The 23,925-nt window shown below is 35.7% G+C and overlaps 1 protein-coding gene across 5 annotated transcripts in view; it reads left to right on the top strand.

Annotated features, from left to right (window-relative positions):
• Positions 1-23,925, top strand: part of GRM5 (glutamate metabotropic receptor 5) — a 582,464-nt gene that overhangs the window by 483,080 nt on the left and 75,459 nt on the right. For all 5 annotated transcript variants that reach the window (XR_010121538.1, XM_055283197.2, XM_055283195.2 and 2 more), the window contains exons 6-7: positions 5,172-5,340; positions 11,811-11,937. Coding sequence is in view for 4 of the 5 variants with exons in the window: in XM_055283197.2 (XP_055139172.1) it covers positions 5,172-5,340; positions 11,811-11,937 (296 nt within the window). In the remaining variant the exon portion in view is untranslated. The remainder of the gene's footprint in view (positions 1-5,171; positions 5,341-11,810; positions 11,938-23,925) is intronic.

Genomic DNA, 23,925 nt, shown 5'->3' with positions numbered 1-23,925 from the left:
CAGAATTTTTGAATTTACAAAAGCCTAAACAATCATGTAATGCCCCTAACATAATATGTAACAGCACTCCCTAATAAACACATTAATATTTCTGCAGCAAAATATATGAATATTCACATTAATTGTGATAAACAAGACTATAAATAGCCTCATGTTAGCTCCAGTCACGTTTCATCCCTAGATAAAGTTCAGGTAATGTTATGTTTCACTGCCAAGTGAGTTACAAAAAAAAAAAAAAAAAAAAAACAATTTTCAGAGTTCTAAAGATTTCACAATTACAGATAAGAAATATGGACCTTTACTATTTTACCATTAACAGACTAGTTCACCAGTCATCAAACTATGATCTGCAGACCACATGGAGTCTGCTGCTTGTTTTTATAAGAAAGGTTTTTTGGAACCCAGTCACATTCATTTATTTAGGTGCTATAGCTGCTTGTACACAACAATGGCAGAGGTAAGTAGAAACCATCTCAAAGCCTAAAATATTTACCATATATCCCCTCACAGCAAAAGTTTACTAATCTCTGGTTTAGGGACTCCATTGAGAATTAAAGTTTAAGATGCGTGGCTGCTGCCTGGAATTGACCATAGTAGGCAGAGGAAACATGGACACCCAGTGTTAGACTGAGTACAACCAATTAATTAAAGCAAAAAACTAAAACATTATATTGTGGGGTTTGTAAGTATATGGGTGCAAAATATTTGAAAACAATGGCAAAAATGAAAAAGAATTTGAAATTGCACAAGGCCAAATTTCTTATATTTTACATTAAGTGACTCAATGTTAAGTAGAATAAAAATGCATATTGTAATCTCTTGAGCAACCACAAAAATTTTAATACAAAGAGGAGTATTTAAAAGCCAATAGAGAGATAAGAACAAACAAAAGAGAAAGAGAACGAGAGAGAGAAAGAGAACGAGACAAAGACAGAAAGAAAGAAAGAAGAAAGAAAGAAAGAAAGAAAGAAAGAAAGAAAGAAAGAAAGAAAGAAAGAAAGGAAAAGAAAAGAAAAGAAAAGAAAAGAAAAGAAAAGAAAAGAAAAGAAAAGAGAAAAGAAAGGCCCAAAATAGGGCAGGAAAGAAAGAACAGAGGAGCACAAACAGATGCAGTAAATAGAAAATATGAGGCTAGAACAGTAGAAATGGCAGATAACGACTTTGTGTGCACGTGGATTCTTGATATATGTCTCTGCTCATAGACACAGATGTTCTGCTTCAATGTCCAGATTTTCCTGGTAAAAAACCTGTGTCATAGAAAGAAAGAGACATGCCCAAGGTTGCATAGTCAATTAAATAACAAGGCAAGGACATATGCAAATCTCAGGCACAATCATCAAGTAAAAATTTACCTTCTTTTTTTTCTTATATTACATTTGAAATGGTTCAATGTATTAATGTATTAATATATAGTATGAAATCAATATATAGTATATAATCAATGTATTAATATATAGTATAAAAGTGTTCCAGTATTAGGTGCCATTCACGTTTTTGGTCTAACTCTGTGATCTCTCATTACTCTGTGATTATCCAATCCCAAAGGCACAGATCATTGTAATTGCTTTGTTGTGTGGACCAGGGCTTGGGAGTATCTATTATGCCAACCCACAGATAATTTAGCACACATTTAAGAATTTTTAACAAAAGCACCTTAGCATTGGAATTATAGATTGAAAGAGCCTTAGGACCCACATAAATGCAATACTCTGCAGTCTTCTCCAAATGATTTTTCACTTACTCTAACAACAACCCTGTTTCAGCCCCTTGAATAAATCCCTCATTATCATCTGAAGACAATCTTCTCTAATTTTCAGAGTTCTAGCCATTTAGAAAGTTCCTTATTTCTGTTCAATTGAAACCTGACTTTCTCTAGTTTAACTTAAATGCTTTGATAGAACTTTTTGTTGTAGTTATTGTAACATAGTTTGTTTATTTTGATTTTGAGCAATATATAAAATTTATTTTTAAAATTATTTAGAATATTCTGGGTTTAAATTGTGGCTGGTTAAGGAAGAGCAGACACGAGGAGGTAGAGAGTAAGGGGAAGGAAGGGACAGATATTAAAGAAGATAAATTACACATACAAACACACTGTGCTGAGAAAAACATTTCAGAAGCAGAGAAATATAGAAACCAAGAGGTACAATGAGAAAGAAAGGCTGGGGGAGGGGGAGGGGAGGGGGAGGCGGAGGGGGACGGGGAAGGGGTGGGGGAGAGGAAGAGGGAGAGGGAGAAGGAGCAGGAGGAAGGAGGAGGAGGAGGAAGAAGAAGGAGGAGGAAGGAGGAGGAGGAGGATTGAGGAAAAAGAGAAGGAGGAAGAGATAAATGGGAGGAAGGGGATGGGAAGGAGAAAAAAGAAACTGGGCTGGAAATTTATATTAAAGTGTCTTGTGATTGGAATGACACACTAATCTTTGCTTCTGACACTGAATATGTGCAAGTTGGATCTTTACTAAAGCCATCAAAAACAAAGAGCACACTGAATTACTGTTTTTTTGTTTTGTTTTGAGACAGAGTCTCGCTCTGTCGCCCAGGCTGGAGTGCAGTGGCGCGATCTAGGCTCACTACAAGCTCCGCCTCCCAGGTTCATGCCGTTCTCCTGCCTCAGCCTCCCAAATAGCTGGGACTACAGGCGCCTGCCACCACGCCCGGCTAATTTGCTGTATTTTTAGTAGAGACGGGGTTTCACCATGTTAGCCAGAATGGTCTCGATCTCCTGACCTCATGATCTGCCCACCTCAGCCTCCCAAAGTGCTGGGATTACAGGAGTGAGCCACCGCGCCTGGCCTCCTGTTATTTTTTTGGAAAACAAAATACAATCTTCTAGATTGAATCATGGCTAAAGATTGCAAGAAGCCATTATGTCTTTTGATTCTTAACTAAAAGTTACGTAAGAGTATGTTTTAAACATTCACTTCATTTTCCTTTTGACGGAGAATAAAAGCTATATTCTATCTCTGAAAATTAAAAGGGCTCATACCAATTCACAAGTGAAGGAGAGAATATTCTTTTGTGGAGACATATTATCTATTTCTTTTTTTAGTGTACTAAAAAAAGATTTTTAAAGCAATGCTCTATTTTCACAGCTTAAGCCGTGAGTGATAATATCTCTTTGTGTTTGCCTTGTATTAAGAAACAATGACCAGAAATCTAAAGGCTAATTTCAAAGGGAGGGTTCATTGTCTCTAATGTAATTATAACAAGTTTATTGAGTTCAACTGAAATTCAGGTTTAACTTTCCTTAAAACAAGTTCCCTGTCAAATGTGATTTTCCAATCTATAGAGTTTTCATGTTTATTTTTCAAAAACTGGATCCCTTTACTTTTTACCATTTGTCATACATAAAACAAAGAGGCATGGATATAGAGATAAAAGCTTTCCAATATAAATTGGTTCAAATTTTTACAATATTTAAGCAAGGAAAATATGATCTCTCAGCTCTACCCAGGATTTGGAGCAGTACCCAGGATTTGGAGCAGTCTAATAAGGAAGAAGGAACTGCAGACTTGAAATCTAAAGACTTGGTTTAGGTCCTAGCTCTGATGCTTACATACTCTGTAATCTGTACTAATTAACCTCACTGAGCTTCAGTCCATTATCTGTAAAATTAACAGTGTGAACTAAACTTTTCAGACTTAAGAATTGCTAGAAACAGAGTTGACAGCTCATTTTTGAGTAAGGAATGACACCCACATATTTCTTCAAATTATCAGCAGCAAAGAAACAAGTCTGACACTGACATTTCTCTTTCTCCCATCCTAGAATCTTCAAAGGTTATTTGCTCATAGAAAGTCACCCTTTGAATACTTAAAGCTCATATATTTGAAGTAGCCAATGACATAACACGTGAGTTCTTTTTACCTCAGTCTCTGTGCTCTAATATCTCAACTCATTGCATGCACAGAGGCCACAGGATAATTGTGACCTAGAGGGAAGGAAAGTATCCTATAAATTGGTATTTTTAATTTAGAAGTAGAATTTAGACAGTTACACCAAATTGTTACTGACTGCAGGAAAATCCTCAAGTTACTGAACAACCAACAAAACAAGAATGAGGTAATATTCTGAAGAAAAAAAAAATACAGTAAAAAATGTGACTGGGAGTGAAAACAGAATGGCATCATTTTATAACATAGGTTTCAATAGATTGATGCCAGTTTTGTTCTCAGTATTTCTGTACAGAACATTGGTTTGTGTATAGTAATCTCATCACTTGAATCCAAAAGCGAGAACATTTTCCATTCATATCAATTTCCAGATAGCTACACATGCTGAGCATAGGAGGTTGGAAGAGGCATTTATATGTCTATCTGTCAGTACTCTAAGTCCTGAGAGGGTAAACAGTATAAAATACTATCTGAACACAGTGTGTACCTGAGACATACCTGTAGAAACTGAGATAGTGGTGATATTGCTTATCCAATATCCTCAAATTGGAAAATTATTTCAGAGATTCTTCTCTAGAAATGAGCTTACTTATAAGAAAAGGCTTGTAAGTAAGCACATTGATTTTCTCTTTTTACATTTCTATCCACATACTCAAAAAACAATAGCTAGCAAAGGCTGAGAACTCACAAGGAACTACCCTCTTCCAGGATTGTTACATTGCATGAGGTGCTTCAGAAGCTATTTTCAAATTTTTTAAACGTCACTCTCAAAATTTTCTTTGTACAATGAATTTAGCCATTGATAATGGGCAAAGTAAGAAAGGTAAAATGAGGCCCTCTGTAAATTACCCCTATATCCCCTAAAGCTGAAAATAAGATGAAAGATTTACCAAATTTCTCACTTGATTAGTAAATGTAAGTTTTATCATTTTGCTTGAATACAGACAAAAACCTTTCTATCTTTTGTAGAAGCCTAACAGTAGTACTTGTTTAAACTTCTTGAAGTTATTTCGAAACTGTCTTTCATCCTGCTGAGGTCAAGTCACCTTCTCCCATGGGATTACTTTCTATTTCAGGTGTAAGCTTGAAAGTACAAAAATGGTCTCTGCAGAGAAAGTGAAATAGACAGACTTTTTTTTGTTATTCTAAGTGTACTGTCATGGAAAATTCCAGTGTTACTTATATGACAGTAGACACATTTTTGGGAATAAAATATATTGCCTTTTCAAAGCTGAATATTTACATCTCAAACTGCATAATTATCATATTCTTATTCCTAAGGTATGAAATAATGAATTTCAAGGAAATGGGAAAAGATTACTTTGATTATATCAATGTTGGAAGTTGGGACAATGGAGAATTAAAAATGGATGATGATGAAGTATGGTCCAAGAAAACCAACATCATCAGATCCGTGTGCAGCGAACCATGTGAGAAAGGCCAGATCAAGGTAAAATGGAAACTATGTTTCTTTCATTTTTGTTGTAAATTCAACAGTGTTAATTATCATTGGCTATTTTAAATAATTTTAGACACTTATTTTACTTTTTATATTGTAAGCTTCTAATGTCAGAAATTCTCATTCATTCCTTGTGAAATCCCATGTGCAACTCACAATAGTCTTATTAGTTGGTTTGATTGAACCAGTTGATGAGTCATGTTTGCCCACACCGTTTCTGCTCATACAAGCCTTTAAAGACACGACTTCCTGGGAATAAAGTTTACAGTTAGAAAAGACACTAATTCTAATTTATTTAATAAATATTCATCAAATGTTTATTAATATAATAATATTGATTGGGCAAAAATAAGTAAGACACGCTTTATTGTCAGAAGACTTACAGTCTATGTGAGAAAATATCATGGACACAGATAAACAATATGTAAAATGTGATGATTTCATTAAGAAAAGAAGAGGGCTATATAAGTTTGTACAAAAGGGATAGAGATATTTCTACTGAATAAAATGTCAAACATTGGACCATAGAAAATGAGTATGATTTCAGGGAGAGAACATTTACATAGAAAGCACAGTAAAAGAAAAGGGACAAAAGTGGTCAATTGAAGACTGTCCAGCAACAAGTGAATAATCTAGAGTGCAATGCTCTAAATGGTTATTATAAAAGAGAAAGTTGAAATAAGTTGAACCCAGATTTGTGGAGAGTTTTGAACATCATACTAAATACATTGAACTTAATTTTCATTAAACTGGAGTCGGAGAATAATTTTGACCAAGATGCTGGCATAAGTTGAGCTGTGGTCAGGAAGACGAATAAATAGATTTATAAAACAAGAAAGAAGAGGCAAGTTAGAAGGATGCTATGATAGTGGTAACAAGGCCTTGAATTAGGGAAGAAACAGAATGAAAAGGGGCCAGAAGACATATTTGGAGAAAACATTTGTAGATTCAATCAGGCTGACAACCAATTTGATGTCGAGTTGTGGAAGATAAAGAAGTCAGCACAATCAACTGAAATTCTAAGTGTTAGTAACTAAAAGATTGCATTTCCAGGAATAGAAAAATGGGGATGGCTTTAGAGAAAAGGCGATTGGTTAGTTTGGGGGCATGTTGGTTTTAAAATAGCCATCCAATGATTAAAAGCTTGGTCTAGAGCAATGAAAAATAAAGCTAAGAATACAGATTTAGGAACTGATTGAATAAAGTTGAAGCTATTAAAATAAATAAAATTGCAGAACCTAAAAGTGTAAATAAAAAATAAATACGGACCAAGAATATACCTTGGAGAATTTCTGCTTTCAAAGTATAAAAAAGGAAGAAAAGGTAGAGGCTGAGCAGCAACAGGTACAGAGAGAGAGACAACCAGAGAGCACACTGTCACATAAGATGGTAGTCAGTGGAAGAGAAAGGTCAAAGAAGAGGAACAATGAAGGAAAGGCATGAAAATTGAGGGTTCACCCTTCATCTGGGCCTGCCAGATTGAACAGAATGTGATGGCAGTTGAGTATCAAGATGAATGGATAAAGAAAATGTAGTATATCTACATAATAGAATACTATTCAAACATAACAAAGAATGAAATCCTGTCATTCACAGCAACGTAGACAGAACTGGAGAACAGAATGTTAAGTGAAATAAGCCAAGGACAGAAAATTAAATATCACGTGTTCTCACTTACATGTGCAAGATAAAAAATGTTGATCTCACAGAAGTAAAAATTAGAACAGAGCGTACTAGAGGGTAGGAAGGGAAGGAGGAAGAGAGGGATAGGGAGAGCTTTGTTAAAGGAAGCATAATCACAGCTAGATAGGAGGAATTAATTCTAGTGTTCTTTAGCACTGTAGGATGAATATAGTTAAAAGTAATCTATAGTTTCAAATAGCTAGAAGGAGGATACTGAACATTCCTAACATGAAGAAATAATAAGTATTTGAGATGATGGCTATGCTAATTACCCTGATCTGATCGCCGTACATTATGTGTATCAAAACATCACTATGTAACCCATAAATATGTACAATTATTATGTGTCAATTGAAAAAATAAAGAGTAAAAGAAAAAGATGTATGTGATAAAAAAAACATGTAAGGGATAATTTGGTAATTTGAGAACATTAAAAAATTACCCTTAGGCTAAAGAAGATGTGGCCACACTTACAGGAAATGAAAATTCAGTGAAGGAAGAGAAGACAAAGATATAATAAAAAGGGAGTGAGGGCAGCTATTGGTATGCAATGCCGTAGGGAAAAATGATATCAAAATAATTTATTTGCTAATCAAACAGTTCTTGAAGCACTACCATACCACATTTCAGACAGTGTATTCCTAGAGCCATTGGACTTGGTGTTTTCAATCAACCTTACCTTCACTCTGTTTAGAAGACATTTCACATGTTTTTTCATCTGTGATTAAGACTGTAACTGAAATATTTTAATACTGATAGTAAGGCCCTCAAAGGGTAGGTCTGAAGATTTGGAAAGCATAAGACCAGAAAGAAGAAAGATAAGGTAAATGAAGATAAAAATAAATTCATTAATATCTGCTAAATGACAAAATATTAGATATCTGAAATTTTCTGTATGTCTTGTTATGGTATACAGCAAGAGCTGGTAAACTATGGCCCACAGACTAAATCTGACCTACTACCTGTCTTTGTAAATAAAGTTTTATTAAAATACAGCCAGGCTCATTTGTTTATATATTCTCCATGGCTACTTTCCTGCTACAGTGGCAGAGCAGGATAGCTGAGTTGCTGAGTTGCAATAGAGACTGTATGGCCCAAAGCCTAAATATTTACAATTTGGTCCTTTGTACAAAAAAATGTTTGCTAACACTTGTTATATCAAGACAAAAGAGGTTTTCATCTTGGCCAATTATCTTGCAGTTAAACTCTTCATTGTGAGGGGTTTAAATTCATGTACAATTATTTACATATCCACCAAGAATATAAATATTCATAATTTCCAGTGCTTCCTGTAGAAAGATTACACAGTGTAAAGTACCATATAATTTTTGTTTATTTTTGACCCTTCACAGCAATACATTTTGAAAATGTAACTTCTAGGGCCGGGCAGGGTGGCTCACACCTGTAATCCCAGCACTTTGAGAGGCCGAGGCAGGCGGATCACAAGGTCAGGAGATCGAGACCATCCTGGCTAACATGGTAAAACTGCGCCTCTACTAAAAATACAAAAAAAAATTAGCCAGGTGAGGTGGTAGGCACCTGTAGTCCCAGCTACTCCGGAGGCTGAGGCTGGAGAATGGCGTGAACCCGGGAGGCGGAGCTTGCAGTGAGCCTAGATCGCGCCACTGCACTCCAGCCCGGGCGACAGAGTGACACTCTGTCAAAAAGAAAGAAAGAAAGAGAGAAAGAGAAAAAGAGAGAGAGAGAGAGAAGGAGGGAGGGAGGGAAGAAGAGAGGGATGGAGGGAAGGAGGGAAGGAAGGAAGGAAGGGAAAATGTAACTTCCAAATGCAGAATTTATTTTTATTTTATTTTATTTTATTTTTTTGAGACAGAGTCTCGCTCTGTCTCCAGGCTGGAGTGCAGTGGCACAATCTCGGCTCACTGCAACCTCTGCCTCCCGGGTTCAAGTGATTCTCCTGCCTCGGCCTCCAGAGTAGGTGGGATTACAGGTACGTGCCACCACACCTGGCTAATGTTTTTATATTTTTAGTAGAGGTGGGTTTTCACCATGTTGCCAGGATGGTCTCGATCTCCTGACCTCGTGATCCGCCCACCTCAGCCTTCCAAAGTGCTGGGATTACAGGCGTGAACCACCGCACCCAGCCTATTATCATATTTTTAATACTGGTTATTTTGTAATAATATTTGCTTAGTCCTTTTTTAAAAATCCCAAACTCCATTTTCCTAACCAGATATCATTTTTACTCTATTAAATATACAATTTACAAGATTTTCTTAATATGATTTAAGGTTGTAACAGCAATTTCATTCATGATATCAACATCTCATGGCATTGTCCAGAGTTTGCAAACTTAGTTTCCATGAAAGGGTTTAGTCTAGTAAAGGTTCAGATATGTTATATATTGTTATTCACAAAGAAAGCACAGCTGGGTGGGTGCAGTGGCTCATGAGTATAATTTCAACATTTTGGGAGGCTGAAGTGGGAGAATCCCTTGAGCTCAGGAGTTCAAGATCAGCCTAGGCAACTTAGTGAGACCCCATCTCTTCAAAAAAATAAGAAACAAAAATAACTGGGCATGGTGGCACACATCTGTAGTCCCAGCTATTCAGGAAGCTGGGGTGGGAGGCTCTCTTGGGCTGGGGAGGTCAAGGCTGCTGTGAGCCAAAATGGCACCACTGCACTCCTAGCCTAAGCAACAATGCAAGACTCTGTCTCAAAAAATAAAATAAATAAAAAAGAAAGCACCACTACTTCCAGAATGTTAAATTGCCATGAAAGAGAACTGTCACTACCTCGTGTTCAAAATAAATGTAAACAGAACATAAAATATGAAAACATAAAACAATTTCTAAATGATCAGAGGAAAACATATTAAGTTATCACTATTGATTCAAAAAGAGATTGTAATATTGGAATTCTTCTTGGAAAAGGGCATGAACTTATTTTAATAAACACCTGAAATTCACAAACCAATGAAAACTGAACCATAAGAAATCAAGGTATTTCTAGTGGGGGGAAATGCAGCTGCTTTTATTTGCTAATCCCTGCTAACGTCTGAAAGAAACTCTTTCAGCTTTGCAATATGTCTGTTTGCATTACAAAATCTAATGATTGTTCAAGGATAGTTTTGCCAAGTGTGGTATACCTTGAAAATGAAATTCTTCATTTCTATATATGGTCATTCATGTGCATATTATTAATGAAACATTATTAGAGTGTTCTACACTTTACAAATCACTGTGTTGTTTTATTTAATCCTAAGGAAATCCTATAAGGTAGATATTATTATCGTAAAAGCAATAGGTCCAGTTAAAAGAAATTGAGCATTAGCTGGAGGACTGCTTAAGGCTGCACAACTACTTAGTGGCTATAAATAAGACTAGAACCCTGGTGCTACTTGATTCCTAAGCTAGTACTCTTTCTCCTGCATCTTTCAAAATATCACGCAGTCTATCTTCCAGTAAGACTCAATGTTTGTAAGCATGAGCATTTGAAGTCCAACATACATTGTTTGATCCCTCATTTAACCTAACATGCTATGTGAGCTAACTTTACCTTAGTTTTCTCCCCTAAGAAAATGAAAAAAATAAACCAGCTACTTCATACCGAGCTGTTCTAATGTTTTAATGGGATAACCGTACGTGACAAGTACTAAAGAGCCTGGAAATAGTCGATATTATTATGAAAAATACTTTAATCAGGTCTAAGGAGCAATTTTGCCTCACTTATTTAGTTACTTTAGGGAAAAGCTTTTTCAGGTCCTTTTGCCATTATTCTCTGCTTGTATTGTTGTAGTTTTAAGAGTCAGTACAATAAATAGTACAAAAATGTAAAAAACAGTTGTCAGCTTACAATTATATTTGGCTATAGGTATCTAGCTGATGTTATTATCAAAGGTCATTACTAGAGTAAGCATCTAAGACTAGAAATATAAAGTGTAATCATTACTGTGTCTGGTCATTGCTGAATATTAATCACAGTTTTAATTATTTAAAAGAACATTTAATGAATGCTGTCTATTCTGGAGAGGCTTTTCATGCACCAATGGTGAGGAAGAAAAGGTACATCTATTTCGAAAGAATAACATCTGTGACTCTTTCAACTGTTAAATTATTTCAATTATTTTCCATTACCTTAAAAAAGTCAAATAGATTAAGAGGTATATAATAGTCTCAGTGACCTCACCAACCTTCAAACAAAACAAAGCTACCAAAATAGGAAAGAATAGGCTGAATTGTTGAATCAGATTTTTAGTAGAAAGAGATCAAGAGATCATCTCCAGGAAAATCTTAATCTTTTGCTTTGTTCTACCCAATACAAATTCCTAATTATTTTTATCAATATGGATAGATTTTAGAAGATTAGGAAATATACAATTTTTTTTGCTCACAATTATTCAACTAATGGAGGGAAGGAAGCTAAAGTAAATCCAGGGAGCAGAAGTTCTTAACTTAAGGAAAGGAGAGGCAGAGCAGATCCTGGGGTGAATTCAGTTATGTGTATGTACATATGAGCACAAGCACAGGTACTTAATTAAATACAAGTTTCCAAGGCTAATTATCCAAGACTTGCATTTAATTTAATTCCTTATCCTGCCACCAGCTAACTTTATGATGTTGGACTTGTTTAAACTCGGCCTTACTTTCTTTAATTATAAATTAAGAATATTAAAAATTGTACTGCTTATCTGATAACACTTAAAATAATGTATGCGAAAGGCCTTTCTGCTTTGCAAAACAGCACACTGGAATATAGAATTGTTGGATTTTTATCTGTGCAAAAAAAAAAATCTAAATTTCAAATATTTGCCTTAGGTGATCCGAAAGGGAGAAGTCAGCTGTTGTTGGACCTGTACACCTTGTAAGGAGAATGAGTATGTCTTTGATGAGTACACATGCAAGGCATGCCAGCTGGGGTCTTGGCCCACTGATGATCTCACAGGTAATCTATCACAATCTCACCACATATAAATTAACTGAAAAAAGATGCAGACTTGGGAGAGGGGGTCACATCCTCAAGCGTTACTCATCTTGGGTAGTCTTATTTATCGAACAAATAATTTCCTTGGGAACACAAGCTTCCCAAAGTCTGAGCTACTTATTCAAATCTTCAGATCTCTGGGAGAGATCTACCTATATGTCCGTCTTCACTCCAAAATTAGATCAGAATTCCTAGCTTGTCTACTGGGCATTCTTCCCTCATTCCCAGGACATTCCCAGAAGTTCCTAAATAGGGTCCCAGTTATGTGTGTCATTTTAGGTGAAGAGAAAGAAGTTTTAGCCAGTGAGGAAAATATGTCATGACATATCCAAGAACAAGAAGGTATCACCGAATTGGGCAGAATGTCATCTAAAGTTCTTTTCTTCTCTTGTTTTTATTAATTGAAATCAGGATTCTCCAACTAATAAGTTTTTTAAGTATTGTTGGCACAGGGCAAGACTTGATTTTACTTGTTTATTTTTTTCTTTTTTGTTTTGTTTTGGCTTTTGCTTCTTTGTGCCAACAGATGTTAAAGAATATGTCATCATGTTCTCCAGTCTATATTTCATAGTCTTTTCTAATTTTTATAATATATAAACAGAATATGATTCCTTTCATACTGTCTTCCAATTTTTCTTCCATAAACATTTATTAAACGCACTCATGTGCTTATTTTCCTACCACTAAAATAAAAATATAGAAATAAAAGTACTACCTCTATCTTAATGAAGTTCACAGATTAATAAAGGAGGCAAAAAAGTATGATTACAATATAATAAGAGGACATAGATTTATAGACATGGGAGCATGAGGAGGGCACCCGTGAACTGAGTATGCAAGAAAAAGAGGAGAAAAGCCTTGCAGGCAGAAAGCCCTCCATGTGGTATGTCAGGTTGTCTAGTGGTTTTAGAATTCAGATGGATTTAGCACAAAACTTCTAGAAGCTAGAAAATCATAGTCATCAATGTTAGACTCCATCCCTCCCAGGACGAATGATTTTATTCATAGTAGTTGTACTCACTTATTTCAAAAGTCTGGTTATTAAAAATTCCATGATCCTGGGTCTTTCAAGACAGCTCACTTTTTTTTGGTGATTGGTATGTATACAGAAGACTTTTCCTTTCTTAAAAAAAAATCTGATTTAATAAAACATCCAAGTGCCTTTTGATTACATTTGAATCTTATTTTCGCCATTAGACTATGAGCTTTCTGATGCTCTTATTCATCCTGTTTTCCCCAGAGCTGACTCAGTGCTAAACACAAAGCCTTCAATAAATTTTGTTGAATAGATGATCTATAGTGTGCCTGTGTGCACACACACAGTAAGAATGCCAAAAAGAAAAAAAATACTATGATTGGTTTTCTTGAAGAAGGGTGAGGAGCAGTATTCCTATCTTTTCTTTATACTATTTATTTACATGTCTAATTTTAAACTGGATTATTGTGAAAATAAAAAACTGTCTTGCATCATCAACTAACTTGCATGGCTAAGCACCTTGTGAATGAATATACAGATGTAACTTTTTGTCTCATGTTCTGGAAGACTATGATATTGAGAATGAACACACTCTTTCATTATTTCAACAGATAAATATTTTGTTATTACTGTTTTCATTATAATATTAGGTACTTGAGAAATTGAGGTGAAAAAACAGCAATGCTTCCTGTGTCACTTGTTCCCTATGTCCTAGTCCTTATACATCTTACCATCTTGTGGGGAAAGAGACATAAAACAACACATGCACGTGGTTAGTCAGCTCTTTGTTTGCTAATGGGCTATTTGTGTGCCTCACTGACAAATTGTATATGAAGTCAAAGAACAGGAATAAAAATATGGAAATATCAGAGAGGTCATAATTTAAATTTGTGGTCATATAATTTCTCTCTGAAGAAGTAAAAATTAACTGAGACCTAATGATAAATATAAATATTTAGCAAATAATAACTAAGAAGAGATTTCAGTCTGGGGTAACAGCACATGTGAATGTCTGCATATGGGTAAGCAGGTAGGAGAACAGTGTCAGAAGAGGTCAAAAAAGTAGCAGGGGCAAGAACCTATGCAGCCTAGGAGAACATGTTCAGGGTTTTAGTGTTTTATTATCAAGACAATGAGAAATCACTGCAGAGATTTTAGTATAAGAAAAAATACATGATTATAAATATATTTTTAAATATTATTCTGGTTACTGTTACCAAGAATAATTTGGAGAGGGATAGAAAGTGGAAACAGGAAGACAAGTTGGGTAGTTGCAGACAAGAACTCTTAATGTCTAAGTAGTGCATTGGAAGATTTGAGATATACTTTGGGGTAAAACCAACAAGACATACAGATGAATTGGATGCTGAAGGTGTTAAAGAAGTTGCCAAATTTTCTTTTTTGAAGGCTAAAATAGATTATTTCATAAAGATCAAAAGTTTAGTTATAGAAAATATCAGAGATGTCTTTGAGATTTTCAAGTGCTAATTGATTAATTTAACAAATTTAGGCCTTAGTTTGTGCCAGAAAATGTAATTTGGATTGGGAATACAAAGATTTAGTCTAAGTTCCTAAGAAATTTATAATCTTGCAAAATAAAAGCATGTAACCAGGTAACAACAGTGTTATTGGGGCTATAGGTGAAGAATAAACAAAGTATTATGGAAGCGGGGGGGCAAAACTAACCCTGGATAATCTGGGAAAGTTTAATCTTGAAACATGAGTTGAAGCTTACTTTACAAAAAAAAAAAAGTGAAGAAGATACTAGAAAGAGGAAGTTGCTATTTCAGAATTATTAACATCATAACCTAAGGAAGACTGAGGAATGGCTAATGGGCTATTGGTTTGCCTCATATAAAAGGTGCACACACATCCTTATATACTGTGTGTTATCTCAGAAATGTCCTACTACAGTGTAAAGACAAATCCAAATCCTTGCATTGTTAATTCCATCTCATCCCTCTTTCCAATCAGCTTTCTTGAGTAATAAATCTTTCTTTTATCTTCTTCACTCTTGATTTATCAAACCAATTTGCCTCCCACCCTTACCATGCTATCAGAAATATTTTAGCTGAAGATGTCTGTGGCCACCACATGGCCAAACTGCTAGTTCCTTGTCAGTCCTTATTTTACAAACTTTTGTGCTCACTTTAATGGGCTTGATGCTGCACAGTCTCCTGAAGTTTTCTCCTCTGCCAGCCGTATAATAACACAAGTTTCTCTTACCTACCTAAACACCACTTCTGGGTATTTTTGTTTTTGTTGTTGTTGTTGCTGTTGCCTCTTCCACTTAATCTAGATCATTAAAAATTGAAGTTTCCCAGGGTTTCATCACTAGCTCATTGTGCTGTTCCCCCTACACCATCTCTCCAAATGATGTCATCTACTTTGATGGTTTTAATTATTACCCGCATGCTGTCAATTCCCAGTAGCACAGCTCAGCCTGTATTCTTTTCCTGAGTTTCAGGATCATGAATCTAACTGCTTGCTGGATTAGTTCTCACTAACTTGGTTAGTCCTCAGTTATTTCAGTGCAGTATATCCAAACCTTATCATTTCAACATTGTACCCCTTTACTAATTAACTATAAACGTGCTTTTCTATTCTCTGGGTGGATATGGCCACCCATATCCAGTCACTTATCTACCCTAATGGTTTGAATTGCCAAATATTCCCAACCACCTTACCTCCTCTCCTAGTACAACTCTTCACTCAACTAGGTTCTCTTCATCTCATATTTAAATATTGCAGTAACTTTCCAATTTATTCCCTTGCCCCTAGATTTATGCCACATGCCTTTTAATCCACTTTTGATCTTGCTATTTTTTCAGGGAGAATTCAGATGTTTTTTTAATGACAGGAATTGCACAGTTTATTATTTTGAGACAATTGTTGCAGACATAAATATTTAACATTTCCTAAGCAAGGTGCTTCTAACAACAAAAATTTTTAAAGTTGGAAAGAGCCAATAACTTAGATCATAGCTCACACAGAATTCCCAATTAAAGTGGACTCCATTATCTCCCTAGATTTTGCAAACAATGCTTTGTCTAACACTTCTTTAAAACGACAAAGGAGACAGCAAGCTGAAACTTTTTCCAAGCACACAAGAAATGGTGTCATCACATTACTTGAAGAAGGTGCTGACGGGAGAAGATGATCTTGCTACTGAATAATGTATCCAAAATACAGATCGTCTTTTTTATTTCCTTGCTCATATAGGAGAAAGTAATTGTCTTTTCTTCCCAGCCTAGGTTTGTGGATTAAATCCTTGGAACAAGACACAAACTAACAAGAGAAAAGCATGTACATTTATTAAATATAAGTTTTACATAGGGAAAGGAAAACACAAAGAAACAGGAAAACTTGTGTATTTTTATGCTAGGTTTGATAGAGAAGTGGTAAGTCACTGAGGAGTATGATTGGATTAAAAAAGCATGATCTAATGATAGTTAGCTCTCAGCTATAGAACTCAGCTATTCCTGTTTGTTCAGATTGCTGTCAGTGACCTTGCATTTTTAGAGATATACAGATGTTCACTTCCTCTGGGTACAGAGAGAGCACCTGTCAAATGAGAGTTTTATGACCTGCTTCAGGGGAGAACGTTGGGGGGAAGGTGAGAGTTACCTTCCTGCTTCTGCTGTTTTCTCAAATGCCAAGGTGCCACACTTGGATTCCTGAATCCCATCACTCAAAACTTACCACTGGTTTTATAACTCTGTATGATATATTCCAAGCTTTCAACATGACATACAAAATGTCCTCTTTCCCACCCTCCTGTGATCTTTCTAGTTTCAATCACCACTGCTTTCCATCTTTCATTTTACATTCTGTTGTCAAAGACTGCTCATAATTCTCATCCACACAGAATGCTATTTTATTCCTCCCTGTCTGTGTACATATTGTCTTCTCCGCCTGGAATGTGCTTACCCCTCTTTCTTTACTTGAGTAACTCCCACTTACCCTCCCTTACTCTGCTCAGGTGTTACTTTCTCTATGAAGACTTCTTTGACATACTTGGACTGCTAAGTTTCCTCTTCTGTATTTCTAAAACAAATTCTGCTTTCCCCTTTAAATCACTTTGCAAACTAGATTGTAATGATCTATATACATATCTGCCACTTCCACTGAAATGTTAGTCTCTCATGGACATAGCTGTCTCTTAAACATATTTGTAATCTCAGCACCTAATACAATGCCTGACATAGAGTAAGCTTTCAGTAAATATGTGCCAACCTCCAGTAAAATGATGGAGAGTGTTACAAATGAAGATTGTAAAGTAGGTATTAAGGCCAGCCTGTGAGTAAAGCCTTTAACGAGTTTGGAATTTATCCTATAGACAGTGTGGGGCCAGTGGAGGTTTTCAAACAGAAGAATAAAATGATTTGTCTCTGGCTAGGTGCATACATGTGAGTGTGCGTATGTGTGTGGGGGTCTGGGTAGGGGACAAATGCCAAACCTAGAAATGTCTTTGCGTTTATATTATGTGAAGTTTAACCTTTAACTGGAATCTACAGCACTTTTCCAAAGAGCCTATAGCTGTGTGCAAAGCCACCTCAGTGACTGATTCAAAGTAACACATCACTCGGAATTGCTACCTAGAAGACTGTCCTGATGGCTTCAGCTGTTCCAAAAGCCTGCCACAGAAAAGCTTAGGGCCAGCTTTAGGAAATATTGCAAGCCTTTCTTGTATGCACTTGGCTTATAGTTACCTTACTTCAGCCTATAATGTGACAGCTCAAGTTACCTTTGGGTCAGTGCCTTCATTGTGATAATAACAACCAGTACATATATAATGCTTTCTATGTGACAAGAACTGTTTGCAGCATCTTGGAAACGTTATTTCATTTTATGCCAACACAATCCTATAAGATTATCAGCATGGCTAAGAGATCTCAGCCCACCTGGAATTAAACAATTGTTCAGAAATCAACTTACAGTAGCAATCAACTGACATTAATGTCTACCTATATATTTAGCCATATACTTTTTGTATGTGTATATATTTTTTTCATAGAAAAATATCCTAAATGAAGGCTACCTAACGTTAAGATGTTTACAGGTGGTAGGATTACAAGTTCCTTTTTTTACACATAAATACATGTGCATATATGTGTGTGTGTGTGTGTGTAAACATGTATGCAGAGCATTGAATGATACTATGAGAATGTATCTTCATCAATAAAATCATTAAAATGATGTTTAAGCCAGCCATATTCTCAATAGCAGTCATAAATTCTTAGGAACCCCAGGAATTAGGTAGAGAAATAAAGAGAATCTGGTATGAAAACCAAGAAGACATGAAAGAAATGAGAAATAAATGGAGGATGAGGTCAGAACACAGCCCATGTCCCCAATTCAACTTATTTTCATTGAGGACAGCAAGCAGTTATTTCTTTGTCTTATAATTAACAGGTACCTATGCTAGCAGTAAATAGGATAAAGAGGATCCCTGCCCTCATGGAGATTATTTTCCCAAATATTGACAAGTAATAATAATAAGATACTGAGTATTGACAACAGAGAAGACCAGAATGGTGTGAGAGCCCATAACAGTAAAAGCTAAGTTAGGTGATACTTAAAATTGCCTCTTCAATGAATTGTGGGCATGCAAAAATTGGAGTAATGATGGGAGCTGGCCAAACTAAAATTAAAGAGAAGAGTGTTGTGGACACAGAACACAGGAACTGAAATGGAACTGAGTATAAGGGAGAAATGAGACAAGAAAGCAAAGGCCACCTTTTGGGGAGCCTGGTAAACGATGGTAAATATTTTATAGTTTATCTTAAGGGAAATTTAAAAACATTCATTCATTCAGTCATCTAGTCATTCATTCAATAAATGTGCATCTAGCACTTTCACTGTTCCAGTTGCAGGGGAGGAAATATATATTTTCCCATTTTCCCTCTACCCATCTTAGGTTCGTTGATGGGGCCCCTATAACTAAAAACAGATTAACAAAAGAAAAGCATACACATTTATTTAATATAAGTTTTATGTAACACTGGAGCCTTCCTAAGGACCTGAAGAAGCAGGTAAACCTGGCTGTTTGTATGCTAGGTTTAATGTAAAATGAAGAGTTGTAGAGAAAAGAGATAGAATAAAGGGCATAAGTAAACTCAGGTAAACTTAGCAAGGCCTGTTCCTTCAGATTCCTCTGAGACAAGGATGCTCCTTCCCTCCAGGTCTAAGGAGGGCACCTCTCACTTGAGGGTCTTATGACCTGCTTCAAGGGTGAAGGACGGGAGAAGTACATAAAGTCTTTCTGCACTTGCTGTTTCTCAAATTCCTTCAGCTTAAAAAATTCAATATGCCAAAGTGCCATGTTTTGGAGTAGAGTGTTGTGAACCTCATCTCAGGCAATGTTCTAAATGCTGAAAATATTTCTATGAACAAAAAATTATCTGCTCTTATAATATTTACATTCTAGTGGTGAGAATAGTTTTAAGCAAGGTGATTATCTCCAGAAATATTCAAAATTGAATATGAAAGAAAATGCGCTAGGTGCGGTGGCTCATGCCTGTAATCTCAACACTTTGAGAGGCTACATTGGGTGGATTACCTGAGGTCAGGAGTTCGAGACCAGCCTGGCCAACATGGCAAAACCTTGTCTCTACTAAACATACAAAAAATTAGCCAGCCACGGTGGTGCACGCCTGTAATCCCAGCTACTCAGGAGTCTGAGGCAGGAGAATCGCTTGAACCTGGGAAACCTGGGAGGCAGAGGTTGCAGTGAGTGGAGGTCACGCCACTGCACTCTAGCCTGGGCGACAGAGCGAGACTCCGTCTCAAAAAAAAAAAAAAAAAGAAAAGAAAGAAAATGCAATCATGATGGGCTGCTTTATAAATATTATTTACATAGTCACAATGTGAAGAGTAGATATTGTATAAAAACATGAAAAGGAAGGATACAGATTTCAGAATAGCAGTATCATCTGGTAAGAGAAGAAAGGGAATTAGATGAGAGTTACAAAACAGGTTTTAGTTATAGCTTTAGCGTGTGTGTGTGTGTGTGTGTGTGTGTAATTTGAAACATATATGACAAAATATTAACATTTTTAATATAGACTTTATTTGTTCCATACCATTTATACTTTTCTCTGCATATTTAAAAATTTTATAATTTAAATGATTCCATACTATTTGTGCTATTTAAATATTTAACACTAAAAGATAAGATTTTAAAATATAAAACTAAGTTGGGAATTATAAAGAGAGGATAAGAGTAAGAAAATTTTGCAAAAATCAATGTGAATCTACCAGTGGTTTGGGTAAGGATAAGGTAGTGTGAATCAAAAGCAACGAAGATTTGATTAGGAATTAAAATCAATAGAACAAGGTAATTAGTTCTCTGAGAAAAATGTAGTCTGGTTTGAGAGAGAAAGGAGAAAAAGTAGTGAAAGGCAACAATTTGAGCTAGACGTTCAGAGAATTATCTGAAAAGCGTTTGCCAAGATGCTTTTTCTGGGACAACATTCCCTGCCACATATCTGCAAAAATTGTCCTAGAAAGAATCTTTGTTTTTTATCAAAGAATTTAGGAGGAGATATAAGTAGTAAGAGTTCTAAAGATCTTCAGGTCCCCAGTCCAAAGCCACAGAAATACTTCCAGGTGGGGCTTACCAGATGCTGCCAACCTTCCAATAAACTAAGTAAAAGGAAAGAGCAAAAATATCTTGTCTTTCAAGAAGTAACCAGGTGGGAAGTCTTATGACAAGAAGTTGGCATTATCTCCTGCTTTTCAATCATAAAAGAAATGTATCTTACGTAAGTCCAAAGCTGTAAAATGCTTCCATTTTATTCCATCCAAGACGATACGTATCAACAGCGTAATGTCAATAGGGATATTCTCTAGGAAGTTCCTTTGGTTCCCTGGGTTACCTAATTGCTTTGGAGGTTGGAACATTTGTCTCTTCACTTAAGAGGAAAAAAGCCGCAGAGTTAAACAAAGAGATGTTGGTAGGAATCAAGGAGGGAGCAGAGGATGAGTTCCAAGAGGTGTAACCACTGGCAGGTTTTATAACTCCCGTGTTTGAATTGCTCTCTTTTTACAAATGTGCATTTAATTTGTGTTCCTCAGCTTGTCCTATTTTTCTTGGGACTTTTTGGTTTTTTACCTTTTAATAAATAAGCACATTAAATAAAAACATGGGGAAGATTACTTTTCATTTCCAATTATTATAACTATCTTAAGCATTATCTTTTTGAATCCTTTTAGATAGATATTATTCTACAGTTGAATGAAACAAAACTCAGGAACATTCTATACATGGACAAGACCAAAAAACTGGTGGAAAAGAAATCCCAGGTGCTATGATTGCGGGGTTTTTATGTTATACTACCTGTCTCTCTCCACAATCACATTTTAGAGCCCCATATTTTCAGGAAATTATAGAAGGAAAAAAAAATCGGCTTCAAGCTACTCACATGTTAATTATCTCCAGGCTGCTCTGATATTTTTTATTCCAAATGTGCTTAAAATGTGCTATTTGACTATTATAATTAAACTTAGATGAGGAAAGGAGGGAAAATTCTTGGCATCTATTAAATATTATTTGTTTCTGATTCTTTAGGGGAAATTTCTGATGAGTTTTGATGAGAAATAAGTGTTTATTATTACAATTTTAATAAATAATTTTTTGTTAATATTGAAACTGGAATAGCTTTCAGAATTCTGCTATCTAGCTTCTTGGTTTCTAGGTTAGATAATAATCTGAACCGGAGCATATATATACAGCTGGCTATCTATCATTCATTAATTCATTCAGCAAAAGATATTTTATCATGTTCCTACTCTTTTTTTAACACTGCGCTAAGTTCTCATGATACAAATATAAATGGAAGGTACCTAACCTTACTTAAATAATTGCATTAAATTGTACATATAATACATACAATAATTAAACCACACACCAAATGCAGTGGTGGCACAAAGGATGAAATTATTCATTAGCGCATATTTGAGTTCCAACTAGTGCCAAACATAGCACTAGATCCAGTATTGGGCACACAATGATGATCGAGCCCCACTTCCTACTCTCAAGTATCCCAGAGCCTAGGCAGAGACATATGCAAATAAAGAGGCAATTTCTAAACATTTAGTATCCCTGCCATAGTGTAAGAACCAATTTAATGTTTGTATAATGAAGGAATAAAAGAGAGGGGAGGAAATGCAGAAATGAATGAAGAAAGGAAAGGAAGTGCTAGGATGGGAGTAAACATTGATGAGAGGAAATTAACCAGGTCTTGGAAGTTCAGAGGTAGCTTCTGGGTGGAAAGGGAATTCATGTATGTGAGAATAAGATGCTAACCAGGTAAAACAGAAATGAATTTTCAGGCAGAAAAAAAGACCATAAGGAATGAAACGTCATATCTAAGGAATGTATGTGTGTCTCAAAATACTTTTTCCAATATAATATTCAGAGCAAGTACACCACCATTTCACAGTCGCTTTTTCATCAAAGCCTCTATTATGGGAACTATCCTTACCTAAATACCAAAGATCATAATGGCGATCAGCTGTAAAAGAAAGTGACTTTTGCTTAACAACAGAATTCCCAGTTCTCTAAGCACTTTTTAGGTTTCTCTAGATAAGTTCACTACATTACACACTCACCAGTACAATCTAAGGAAGTTGAATTTACGGCAAATGTAGTGTAACAAAGTACAGCTGAGAAGTTGGGCTGCATAAAATATCAATCTGCAACAATTCATCTTTATTTTCTTCTAAGAGTGTAGTGGTTTAAATCAAAAGGTTTTGGAGTCAAACATGCCCATGTTCAAATTCACACTCCACCAGTGACTCATTGTGCGACTTAAAGCACGGAAATTTTTATCTGTGAGTGTCAGTTTTCTCTTCCATAAAATTGAGATAACAGTAGTAACTAGTTCATAAGATTATTAGAGCAATTTTATAGCATACAAAAAGTTTAGTATCCATTAACTGTTCAAGAATACTACTATCACTCTACTGTTAATAAAGTTTTTAAAATACAGTGATGAAAAATGAATAGAGAGATAGATGGATTGATTTAAGAATGAATGAACAAGAAAATTTGGGGAAAGTTTTAACCTGTGTTGATTTATTTATTTATTTAAATTTATTTATTTATTGAGATGGAGTCTCGCTGTGTCTCCCAGGCTGGAGTGCAGTGGCGTGTCGCGGTCTCAGCTCACTGCAACCTCTGCCTCCTGGGTTCAAGCAATTCTCCTGCCTCAGCCTCCTGAGTAGCTGTGAATACAGGCACATGCCACCATGCCAGCTAATTTTTTGTATTTTTAGTAGAAATGGGGTTTCACCATGTTAGTCAGGCCGCCTCAGCCTCCCAAAGTGCTGGGATTACAGGCGTGAGCCACTGTGCCTGGCCTAACATGTGTTTATTAAATGTCTTCTACATTTGAAAGTAAGATCCCTTTAAGTCAATGACTATCTAGCCCAATCAATGGCAGAGAGTAGACAATTTTTATCTGTTGAACTAAGGTTACTCTTATAAACATCTCTTTTAACTTCATTTAGATTAGCTTCATAGCCTTTCTGATTCTAAATGAATAAATTGCAGAAGTTTAATGGTGACTTGGAAATCCCAGAAAGCCATAAGCTGTGACAATACTACACGGCACCTGCCATTTGTTTTTTTATCTTATCATTGTCCCTGATAAAAAAGGTTTCTAGTTTCATTGATCACTTCATTATATACTTTTGACATTTTCCTCACTGGCAAAATAAAAAATAAAAAAATAACTTTCCCAAAAAGGATCTAGCATCTATTGTCACTGATATTTTTACATTTATGAGTTTCAAATAAAATGAAGGCTATTGTGTTGGAGTGCTTCAGAGCTCAGGCTTGATCCTCTTTTCTGTCTACACTTGCTTCATTGGTGATCATACCCAGTTTCATTCATGTCATTAAATATCATCTATACAATAAACATTTTGATGTAAAGTATCTTGTCCAGATCTCTCACCTAATCTCC

This window comes from Symphalangus syndactylus, chromosome 6, assembly GCF_028878055.3.
Source record: "Symphalangus syndactylus isolate Jambi chromosome 6, NHGRI_mSymSyn1-v2.1_pri, whole genome shotgun sequence".
Classification (NCBI taxonomy): domain Eukaryota; kingdom Metazoa; phylum Chordata; class Mammalia; order Primates; family Hylobatidae; genus Symphalangus; species Symphalangus syndactylus.
This window is presented reverse-complemented; position numbering and strand designations above follow the sequence as displayed.